The following is a 12,722-nucleotide window of genomic DNA, read 5'->3' on the forward strand; positions in this document are numbered from 1 at the left end:
CCACACTTTGGACGTCTGAAGAAGGGTACTCCATTACCTTCAGGTGACGGAAGAGACTAGGAAGGACCAAAACCTGTTTGTTCACCTTCGAGGCCAGAATAAGTGGAAAGATGACTTCCAGATACACGATCACCAACTGGATCAAGAAAGCAATCTCAGAGGCATGTCCAGGCCCTTCCGCCGTCAGAGAAATTTACAGCTCATTCTACCAGAGCAACATCTGTCTCCTGCCTGGGCCAAGAAAGCCAGTGCTTCCATCGAGTAGATATGCAGAGCTGCTACCTAGTCCTCGGTCCATTCGTTCTCCAGGCATTACAGGCTAGACCTGATGTCAGAAGAGGACTTAGCTTAAGGGAGAAAAGTCATCAGAGCTATAATCCCTCCCTTCAAGATCACACTGATATCCCAGGATGGAACTAAGTTCATAGCTCTTGGACGTATGTGAGCTGCCGCTGTCATAAACCTTCTAATCCATTGGTGGTCGGCTAACGTCTGGTCAAAATATGAGCTTAGGGCCGCCACCTGGACTTTGAGGCTGATAGGTCTGAGACCCTTCTCAAGCCCTTCTTGCAGAAAATCCAGGATCCGAGCCAAGTTTGGCTGGTGTGGGTTAGACCATTCATGCACTCCATGAGATAAAGGTCTTCCATATCTTCTGGTATATGGAGTTTGTTACTGCCTTTCAGCTTTTCTGCATTGTCCTAATGACCCTTTCTGACAATCCTCTGGTCTTCAGGATTGAGAACTCAGAAGCCAGGCCTTCAGGTGTAACCTCTCGGGATCCGGATGAAATATTGGCCCCTGGTGGAGGAGGCTTCTGACTGGGGGTAGCTCTATTGGTCCTTCTATCCTGAGGTTGGTAAGGGTCCCAAACCAGCTTCTTTTGGGCCAGAATGGTGCTACCAAAATTACCTTGACCTTTTCCACACTTATCTTTTGTAGAACCCTTGGTAGGTTAGGCAATGGAGGGAAGGCATAGGCCAGTCTGAATGTCCATGGGCGGGCTAACGCATATACACCTAAGCAGGAATCATCTGGATTCAGCAAATAATATTGATCCACCTTTGCCTTCTGTCCACTTACAAATAGGTCCACCTCTGGATGGCCCCACCTTCTGGTCAGTATCTGAAAGACCTCAGGATCCAGACTCCATTCCCCTGGATGGATTTCTGTTCTGCTCAGATAATCGGCCTGTATGTTTACCGCACCCTTTATGTGCAGAGTGGACAGAGAGAGAGAAGGTATTCTTCGGCCCACGAGAATATCCTGGCTTATATTGCCTTCAGATCCTCTTTCCTTGTACTTCCTTGATGACAAAGGTGGGCAACTGTTGTCATGCTGTCTGAGTATATTTTGACATGGGTATCTTGGACTAGGGTTACTGTGGTTTTGAGGACCTCCTCTACCGCCTTCTGTTCCCTGAAGTTTGAGGATCATCGGCTTATTTCGTCTGACCAGCATCCCTGGAATAAGTGTTGGGATACCAGAACTCACTATCCTTTCCCGCTGACGTCTACTTTTATAGTGATTGCTGGGTCTTGCGTCCAGGGAACCCATCTTCTCACGTTCTCTGTTTTTAGCCACTATGTCAACGAGGACTTTACACAAGGCAGCATCCGGATCTTCTTGTCCAAGGATTCTGGGGATCCATCACAGTTTGCCAGGATGTGCGTCTGAAGCGTTCTGGTGTGTGCTTGTGCCCACGCTACCATCTGGATGCAGGATGTCATAGATCCAAGAACCGATGTGGCCCATCTTAATTACACCACCTTCTTACTCTGTAGTATCTTTATCTTTGATCTTAGCAAGATCTGTGTTTATTTGGGCAAGAAAGATGTTTGGCTGTGTGAGTCCAGTAGGACTCCTAAGAAAGTATTTGCTTTGCAGGAACCATATCTGATTTTTTGAGGTTCATTATCCAGCCTAGAGATGATAGGATCTGGGTTATCATCTGCAGATGTTCCTGTAGCATGGGTACTGAGGGAGCCACCAGCCAGAGGTCATCAAGGTATGGAACTAGGCATATGTGCTGACTAGTGATGAGCGAATATACTCGTTGCTTGGGTATTCACAAGCACGCTCGGGTGATCTGCGAATATTTATGACTGCTCGGAAATTTCATTTTCCTTGCCTCAGCTAGATGATTTATGGCTGTTAGCCAGCCTGAGTACATGTGGGGGTTGCCTGGTTGCTAGGAAATCCCCACATGTAATCAAGCTGTCTAGTAGCCGCAAATCATCTAGTTGCGGCAAGGAAAACTAAATCTCCGAGCAGTCATAAATACTTGGAGACCACCCAAGCGTGCTCTGGAAAACCATTGCAACGAGTATACTCGCTGGTCACTAGTGCTGACCTCTGATATATGCCATGACCTCAGACATGATCTTTGTGAAGATCTGTGGGGCCGAGGATAGACCGAACGGGAGGACATTGAACTGGTAATGGTCTGTGTGCTCTCCCTGGGCGATTGCAAATCTTAGGAATCTCAGATAAGTTGGATGGGTCATGATGCGATACAGCTACAGGACGCATACTGTTGTCACCATGATGAAATCCTGCCCAATCAGAGGTACTGTTGACCTGATTCCATCTTGAATCTTCTGTATGTTATGTAACGATTCAGGGGTTTCAGATTGATTATAACCCAAAGGAACCCGTTTGGTTTCTTTACGATGAACATGTTTGAGTAATGTCCTTTGCCTTTCTGGGACTATGGAGACTACCTTAATGGATAATAGGTTTTTTACTCCTGCTATCAAGGTGGATTGCAGCTCTGGAGAGGAGAGTCGCATTGTTTTTATTGTTTTGGGAGGATATAAGGCAAACTATTTTTATTCCTTCCCTGACTGATCTTAGAGTCTACTGATCTGAAGAGATCTTTAGCCACTGCGAAAGCAAGTTTGAGATGCAACCTCCTAAATTGTTGGCGTCATGGCTTCTTTTGTCTCTGGGAGTGGGGAAGAAAAAGATTTGTCTTTCCCCCTTAGGGTATGTGTCCACGTTCAGGATTGCATCAGGATTTGGTCAGGATTTTATCAGTATTTGTAAGCCAAAACCAGGAGTGGAACAATTAGAGGAAAAGTATAATAGAAACATATGCACCACTTCTGCATTTATCACCCACTCCTGGTTTTGGCTTACAAATACTGATGAAAAATCCTGACCAAATCCTGATGCAATCCTGAACGTGGACACATACCCTTAGGCTGCCATCACACGAGCAGTATTTGGTCAGTATTTTACATCAGTATTTGCAAGCCAAAACCAGGAGTGGGTGATAAATGCAGAAGTGGTGCATATGTTTCTATTATACTTTTCCTCTAATTGTTCCACTCCTGGTTTTGGCTTACAAATACTGATGTAAAATACAGACCAAATGCTGCTAGTGTGACGGCAGCCTTACAGGTAGCTACAGCGACCTGACTTGCCCTTCCCCTTGTACTGAGGTGAATGCTCTTGTTGGGGCGGAAGGGTCTTTTCCTAGTATTCCTAGGTTCCGGTAAGGTCGTCTTTTTGTCTTAAGCCTTTTCTAACAGCTCATCAAGGGCAGGACCAAACATGTATTTCCCTTTGAAGGAGATAGAGCACAGCTTCATTTTTGAAGTCATGTCCGCGCTCCAAGACCTTAGCCAGAGTGCTCATCTTACAGACTTTGACAACTCTGACGATCTTGCTGCCACTCTCAGATTCTGCAGGGGCATCTGCTAGGAACCCTCTTGCTTTCTGGAGGAGAGGCAGAGAAGCTAGGACGTCCTCTCTGGGAGTACCTCACTGGGGGCGGGCTGAGAAAAAGCAGTCAGGGAGGTTTTTAGCTCCTGTTGGATTAGGCCCTAAATTTATTCCATCAAGGATGGTTGCTCTTCCCTGATGACTTTCTGAGGGTATGTGCACACGTCCGGATTTCTTGCAGAAATTTCCTGAAGAAAACCGGAAATTTTCTGCAAGAAATCCGCATTTTTTTTTGGCGTTTTTTTTCCGTTTTTTTCACGTTTTTTAAGCATTCTGCAAGCGTAATTAGCTTGCAGAATGCTAAAGTTTTCCAAGCGATCTGTAGCATCGCTTGGAAAACTGACTGACAGGTTGGTCACACTTGTCAAACATAGTGTTTGACAAGTGTGACCAACTTTTTACTATAGATGCTGCTTTTGCAGCATCTATAGTAAAAGATAGAATGTTTAAAAATAATAAAAAAATAAAAAAAATGCTTATACTCACCCGCAGACAGCTGATCTCCTCACCGGCGTCCGTTCCGTATAGATGGTGTGCGCGCAGGACCTTCCATGACGTCACGGTCACGTGAGCGGTCACATGACCGGTCTCGACCAATCACAGGACCGTGACGTCATCGGCAGGGTCCTTCACCGCACACCAGCTACAGGAACCGAACGGCAGCATGCAGCGGTGAGGCGGGAACACTGCGGGGGACATCAAGGGTGAGTATAGGACTATTTTTTATTTTAATTCTTTTATTTTTGACCAATTATATGGTGCCCAGTGCATGGAGGAGAGTCTCCTCTCCTCCACCCTGGGTACCAACCGCACATAATCTGCTTACTTCCCGCATGGTGGGCACAGCCCCGTGCGGGAAGTAAGCAGATCAATGGACTCCTAGGTGTGCGGAATCCCTGCAATTCCGCAATTTTAATGAACATGTTGCTTTTTTTTCCGCGATGCGATTTTTTCGCGGAAAAAATCGCAACATTTGCACAAAAAATGCGGAATACACTGTAAATAATAGGAGGCATATGTTAGCGTTTTTTTCGCGTTTTTATCACGTTTTTATAGTGAAAAAACGCGAAAAAAATGCTAAAAATCCTGAACGTGTGCACATGGCCTGAGTGCACTCTTTGCATAATATCTTCTTAAGCGAAGAGGCCAGCTCTTTTGTACGGACTGCACATCTCCGTGAAGTCTTGAACTTGCTTCCTGGTGCAGGTTCCTTGTCCCCCTACAAGAAAGGGGAGAAGGAATAATAACCCTCTAAACCTGCACACAGGGGATGGATACCCAGTGCTTACTGGGACCGGGAGGGTTCTGGGATCTGCAGGCGCAGAGTGAGAGGAACCCGACATTTCCATACTGTTTACCAAACAGTGGTCCTACCTTAGAGGTTTTCCTTGTCCGGGGCTCTTATATTGGGAACCGGACTTCAGCATCTGTCCTCTGATTAGAGGACCTCCTCCCTCTGATGTCCAGATGGGGGGGGGGGGGCCGCCACATCATCTGCACTGTAGATGTGCCCATGCATTCCAGTGTGGAACAGAAAAATCTTCCTCTGTATGCTTAAGCTGGCTGGCGTTCAACGTCATATCATATCACCGGCTTCAGACCTGGAAGTCTTCATGCATGCGCACCCAGCGCGACATGCTGCTCCACAACGCCAGAGGAGAAGGGCTGGAGAGCTTATAAAGGTCTCCAGCTGAAGAATCTCCCACGGAAAAGTATTGTGATGTCATTTCTTGTCCAACCTCTTCATTTTCATACTCCATTGGAGAATAATGTTTACACACAGCAAGATAGATAATACGTATGTGTTTGTTTTTTTTACACTTGAACACAGTAGCCGGATGATGGGACTACTGCTGTCCCATCATCCGGCTAGCTGTCACTGTAGCAGGAATAGCCAGATGGGACTAGTAGTCCCATTGGATGATGCCTGCTTATACAGCCCCGCACACACACACACACACACACACACACACACCTCCGCACACAAACACACAGCCCTGCAGACTCCTCACACACAGACACACACAGCCCCGCAGTCCCCCACACACAAACACACAGCCCCGAATACACCCGCAGACCACCGCAGACACACACAAGACACCCGCACACAGACACGCACATCTCCGCACACACACAGTCTCCGCCCACACAGTCTCCGCCCACACACTCTTCCCCCTCCCGATCTGCAGCGTTTCTCGCACGCAACTCCGCAGCAAAACTGCAGATCTTTTTAAACCTGCAGTTTTGCTGCAGACTTGACTGAATCAATGGAAGTCAATGGGTGCAGAAACGCTGCAGATCCGCAAAAAGAATTGACATGCTGGGGAAAATAAAATGCTGCAATTCCGCGTGTTTTTTTCCGCAGCATGTGCACAGCGTTTTTGTATTTCCTATTGATTAACATTGTGTGCACAATGCGGTTTTGAGGCAATTCTGCCCTGCAGAAACGCATCTGAATCCGCAACATGTGCACATACCCTAACACTTACATATGCTCATTACGCTGACCGAGTGCATAAAATCTGGGATTTTGTTTTATTTTAGTGAAAGTTATTTTCTTGTCCCGTTTTCTGCTATTGTATTATGTAACCATGAACAGGTCACTCATGTATTTCTCTTTCTTACAGCGACGTAATGAATAAGACCTAGGACGGGTCAAAATGTTTGCAATTGAATATAGTCCCTCTGTAAGGCTGCTTTTACACTTGCAGTGTTTTTGCGGCCCCAATAGATTTCGATGGGGCTGCAAAAACGGGCCACCAAAAATCGTAGGAGCCCCGTACGCCGCATGGACGTGAGGGCCGTATTTACGGCCGTGAAAAAATATCGAGCTTGCTCAATATTTTTCACGGCTTACGGACACAGCCCCCATTGTAAATCAATGGGGCCGCAAAAACAACAGAAGGTTCTGCGGACCGATGTTTTTTTCCTAATACTTTTGCTATGGCATTGGGGACCTGAAAAACGGCGATACGCAAGTTTTTTTGTGGTCCGATATTGCGGCAGACCTTGAAAATTGCAGCGATATGGCCCGCAAAAAATACGGCAAGTGTAAAACAAGCCTAATAGTATCGACATTTTTTCTGCGGTTTTGCTTTTTCCCTGTTTTCACAGACTCAAATAAATGAGATTTCTTTGCATCACTTAAACTATAGAGTGCGGTGAATTTTGATCACATGGATAAAGGGTCATCTGGCCCGTTACACCACCACCTCGCCATTTGACAAGAGTGCAAGCCAAACATTTCCCCCAGTGCATTGGTCTGTGCAGTGTGTGGACTAAGGCACTGTGCAACAAGCACAATCTGAATGGTGGCACAGGGAGCTAAAACCATTGTATTTGTACATCACCTTTTCCAGCTGTTTGGCTGTTCCTGCCCGGACCAGAGAAGAGTACGTAAAAATATTGGTCACATTGTATATACAAGGGCATATACACTCACTGGCCACTTTATTAGGTACACCTGTCCAACTTCTTGTTAACACTTAATTTCTAATCAGCCAATCACATGGCGGCAACTCAGTGCATTTAGGCATGTAGACATGGTCAAGACAATCTCCTGCAGTTCAAACCGAGCATCAGTATGGGGAAGAAAGGTGATTTGAGTGCCTTTGAACGTGGCATGGTTGTTGGTGCCAGAAGGGCTGGTCTGAGTATTTCAGAAACTGCTGAACTACTGGGATTAGACACGCACAACCATCTCTAGGGTTTACAGAGAATGGTCCGAAAAAGAAAAAAAATCCAGTGAGCGGCAGTTCTGTGGGCGGAAATGCCTTGTTGATGCCAGAGGTCAGAGGAGAATGGGCAGACTGGTTCGAGCTGATAGAAAGGCAACAGTGACTCAAATCGCCACCCGTTACAACCAAGGTAGGCCTAAGAGCATCTCTGAACGCACAGTGCGTCGAACTTTGAGGCAGATGGGCTACAGCAGCAGAAGACCACACCGGGTACCACTCCTTTCAGCTAAGAACAGGAAACTGAGGCTACAATTTGTACAAGCTCATCGAAATTGGACAGTAGAAGATTGGAAAAACGTTGCTTGGTCTGATGAGTCTCGATTTCTGCTGCGACATTCGGATGGTAGGGTCAGAATTTGGCGTAAACAACATGAAAGCATGGATCCATCCTGCCTTGTATGGAGCATCTTTGGGATGTGCAGCCGACAAATCTGCGGCAACTGTGTGATGCCATCATGTCAATATGGACCAAAATCTCTGAGGAATGCTTCCAGCACCTTGTTGAATCTATGCCACGAAGAATTGAGGCAGTTCTGAAGGCAAAAGGGGGTCCAACCCGTTACTAGCATGGTGTACCTAATAAAGTGGCCGGTGAGTGTATATTGGCAAGACAAAAACTGAAAATATGATGGTGGGGAACTGCCTCATTGAATTTCATGAGCTTCAATAAGGAGGGGGTACAACTGGGATTGGGAGGCCCTGCAACCTGAGGCATAGTGGATTTTTAGCCTAGGACAGGACGTTCAATCACTGGGACGGTACACCCCAGGGTTTCAACAAGCATCTGAATTTCGGCTGCTCTATATTAACTCAATTGTACAATAATCTCTTATCGATACTGCTAATTATGCCATATTTAGGTAGCATTTTATAATTTTTTTCCATTAAAAATTCACCCTATGCAAGCTGTTCATGGTATGTTTTAACCTCAGCGTTGTATTATCGACCCAAACCTATGCATGTGTAAATACATATTTTCCTTGACCCATCCGGCACACAATCTACTTGCAACGGGCAGCTTGTCAGTATTGGTTGTTTACTAGTTTGCTTTATTACCATCTCCTGCCCCCCCATCTCCCCGACTCTCAGGTGGGGCTTGTGAGCCAGTCAGCAGTCATGCACTGGTAAGGGAGGGTTACAAGTGGACAGAGTTGTGCCAGGATATGTTCCACAGAGTCCAAAAGTGACATGGTTCATGGATACTGGATGCCTGAAAGGAAGATGTTCTTTCATACTTTGGATATTCCGATTGTTTCAGCCTACGATTGGTGGGCTGACTAGTTAGTAGATGCAGAGCCAACAGCAGTCGTACATGCACATATGCCAAATCCACTACTGGCACTAATCTAAGCCTTTGAACGGGAACCTGTCAGCAGGTTTCGCTCTAGATCTAGCTACCAATCTCTGAAAATTGATTTTTTTACCACTTATAGAAAAAAGAACCTATACATGTTTGGTGTCTGCAAACTAATTATGATTCTCCAGGTCATAATGGCAGGTGGCGGAACTGCACTTTTTTTTGCAATTTCATCGCATTTGTATCGTTTCCCCCCCGTTTTCCAGTACACTATATGGTAAAATCAATGGTAACATTCAAAAGTACAACTAGTCCCCAAAAAAAAAAAAGCCCTCAAGGCGCAAAAAAGGAAAATCCCAAGGTCGTGACTTGTTAAGGTTAAATATGAGCCAGATTTCGTTGTTTGTAAATTTAGGTAGTTTTAAAGTTTTTCAAACCTCACATTTTGTGTGGTATATTGAGATGTAAGAAGTTAATTTTTCCCCATTACCTCTGCACCTGTGCTGTGATCGGAGCAAGCTCACACTCGCAGCAGAGTGTCATTAGCATATGGCAATGGTAGAAAGTGTCTGATGGAAGGAATGGTTTGGTGAACTTAAGACTCCAGACAAAATCTAACTTCACATTTGTTGGGTGTGCTACATGATCGAAAAAAAACAAAAAAACACGCCATAGAGATTTGTTTGCATCAATATTTAATCAGAGTTTCTGTAAGGGGACTAGCCCTTGGCATTTCATACAAAACTGCAACATTAACAGCATATACATTTAGGAACTATAGAAGTTCGAGAATACAAAACATTTGCAATTCATTTTGCACCCAAATACATCGAGTCTTATAAGGCTATAGTCTGAGTTTTAGTGATGTGTGGGGCAAGTTTCACACAGAATACATTTGTATTTTTGTAGCTATACTACACTACAAACCCCAGCTGAGTTACCCAAAACAGCTGCATCATACATCTGTGATATGAATACTTCTGGTTATTAGTTATGGAGTAAGGCTATTGTTGGTGCCATAATGTGCTCATGTAAAACCAGCCTTAGGACCTTATATATCTGAAGAAAGCACACAAAAGTGTCAAGCAGATTGAACAGGGTGTAAAATATACACAGTCTAAAAAAGGTATGAGATCATACTGGTCCACCAAGGCACAATGGGGCTATCTGCCTCTTGACTGGGAGGTAGCAGACCAGGTTCTTCAAGTAGCAAAAAAGTTACACAGTCTGATCCTTCGTCACGTCACCTCAGAATTCCACTGTCCTGCTCAGTTAGTCACTATATGGTTTCTTTGGGGTACGTTCAGTTTCTTTTTCCTTCATGCTGTACAGAGGATCAACCAATTTATTGTGAACATGCAATAAACCTGTAACGAGGAGGACAAACGCATTAATCCATGGATATAGAAGTAAGGAATAGAATAGTTTGCAAAACTGCTCATAAAAATAAAGATAATTTGCTGACAAGCCACAATTGTATATGTAGCTCCTTCACGTGAACAATAGAGGCCCGTCACAATGGGTTTACCACATGTAGTTTTCTCTATAGAGCCAACATATTCAGCAGCATTTTACAAATCAGAGGTAGTCAAGTACAAAATATACAAGACATGACTCAGCAGTAAGTTAGTCAAAACAAGAGGAGTGAGGATTCTGCTCGCAAGCTCAAAATCTTTGAGGAAGTTGGCGGGACGGTAATCTGACAAAAAAAAAAAAGTCAGAAGAGCTGACAGATAATTCTGTTTTAGTAAATACTTGAGTTCAGTACATAATTCTGCAATTTTTTTTAGTATTCTATTTCAGAATGTTCCTCCTAGAAATTTATGAATAAATTGATGACTAGGTGTGTTAAGAGTTGGGTGCATGCTTCTACAAGGTCTGATAATGTCCATTCAGTACTGAAAGTGTCACCGGTCACAAGGGTACACACCCTTTCAAAAAGGGAATTGTAACAACCATTTTATCCACAATTATCAGGAGGAAAGGCCAAATTGAGAAGCATCAGATTAAATGGAAAGAACTTGTGCTGTTTCTAAGCATATCCGGTTATGCATCGAAAGCACAACCACTAGCAGAATGTGAAAAGAAACATTCAGAACATGACTGGAATCTTTATGTTCAGGCTGTTTGCATTCCTCTGGTCATTATGTTGTAAAAGTGTGTCAGGGACAATCATACGCTTTCCTCTCTAATAAAATGGATGTGCTCTTGTGTGTTAAAAATGTATTTCAAGTGCATAGAATATGACGGCACTAATGCGAACAAATTTATGTTGGTTATGTGAGTGATGTGCAACTCAATGTGTTAATGTACTAAGAATAGGGTAAGTATGAGGCTATGTGCACACGTTCCAGATTTTTCACGTTTTTTCGCTGCAAAAACGCTTAAAAACGCATATATTATTAAGAATCCCATAATTTTAAAGCATTCCGAAATTTTTGGGCACATGCTGCATTTTTTTCTGCGATAAAAACGCATTGCGAAAAAAACCGCAGCATGTTCATTCATTTTGCAGATTTTTCGCAGATTTGCAGCTGTTTATTGCAATGGGAAGCTCCGGAAAAAAAAAAAGCGAAAAGTAGTCTGGATTTACTCAGGAAAATTTTGCACACTTTCCTGAACGTGGGCACATAGTCTAAGGGTAAGGTTTAGGACATAGGTATAGAAGATCAGGGTATAGATGTAGGATAAAGCCGATAAGGACTGGGAACAGTGCAGTGGTATGTACTATAGAATCAGGACGTAAATAGGTACAGGATAGTAAAGGTCAAAGGGTTCAGAAATAGCCCCAGTAGGAGGGGGTAGATTAGTTAAAAAGGAGGAATACTTCCTTATTAAAGTGAGATTAGGAGATTAGATGGTGTGAGAGTTCAGTGTTAGCAGAAGTTCAAGGGCAGTGGGACGGAGGCACGAGAAGTACCAGTCGTTTGGGTGGTCTAGGATTCTATGGAACTCCCTGCGGGCATTCCTGGAACGTCCAAAGCCTCAGGCTCGAGTCAGTGGCTACCGAGAGCACTGACACTACTTCCATAATGGGGAAGATGGATGGGGAAACAAGAGGGACATCAGATCCTGTGAGTACTGTGGAGCCCATCAAAAAATCCTGGAGGCTCAAGGGTCTAATAAGCGGATAGATAGAACGGATAATGTGAACGTGTACTGTTCCAGGAACCTTAGCAGCGGAAATGAAGGTTGTGCCCAATACTGCATGATGCCATCTACTGAACTGAGACTTAAGTAAAGTTGGACTGGTTAAGCAGAACCGGGTGTCACCTGGTTTATATGCGGCTGTACATGGATCTCAGAGCCAGTAGAGTCCTCTGGACAAAAAGTGAGTGAGTGTTATACAATTCACTCAGAGTGGAAATGGAAACTTGAGAGCACTACAAAATATTAAGGGAGAGCGCTGACCACACACAAAAATTAACAGCAAGTGAGAGAAAAAAAAAAAAGCAGTGTGTATAGCGGTCGCGATCACCATCAAGCTGGTAGCAGGTTTTATTCTTGCCTTGGTTTCTTTATGAGGTATTCTGTCTTCAACTATTGTTTAGTCAGAATGTTCATTTGCATCCTCCATTCTTCTTTTTGAATAGGGCATTCATCTGTGCATGTCTCCATCTGATCAGCTGTTTGCCTTCACAGTGCAGACTCATTGCTGCTCATAGGACTAAGGGTACCGGTTACACTAAACGATTTACCAACGATCACGACCAGCGATACGACTTGGCCGTGATCGTTGGTATGTCGTTGTGTGGTCGCAGGGGAGCTGTCACACAGACAGCTCTCCAGCGACCAACGATGCCGAAGTCCCCGGGTAACCAGGGTAAACATCGGGTTACTAAGCGCAGGGCCGCGCTTAGTAACCTGATGTTTACCCTGGTTACCATCGTAAATGTTAAAAAAAAACAAACAGTACATACTCACATTCCGGTGTCCGTCAGGTCCCCTGCCGTCAGCTT

The 12,722-nt window shown here is 44.5% G+C and overlaps 1 protein-coding gene across 2 annotated transcripts in view; it reads right to left on the reverse strand.

Moving 5' to 3' along the window:
* Positions 1-9,441: 9,441 nt before the first annotated feature.
* The window catches only part of GNPDA1 (glucosamine-6-phosphate deaminase 1), an 84,205-nt gene continuing 80,924 nt past the window's right edge, over positions 9,442-12,722 (reverse strand). For both annotated transcript variants that reach the window (XM_077265845.1, XM_077265847.1), the window contains exon 7: positions 9,442-10,130. In XM_077265845.1, coding sequence (XP_077121960.1) covers positions 10,036-10,130 — 95 coding nt within the window. In that variant the 3' untranslated portion in view covers positions 9,442-10,035. The remainder of the gene's footprint in view (positions 10,131-12,722) is intronic.

This window comes from Ranitomeya variabilis, chromosome 5 (assembly GCF_051348905.1).
Source record: "Ranitomeya variabilis isolate aRanVar5 chromosome 5, aRanVar5.hap1, whole genome shotgun sequence".
NCBI classification, from domain to species: Eukaryota; Metazoa; Chordata; class Amphibia; order Anura; family Dendrobatidae; genus Ranitomeya; species Ranitomeya variabilis.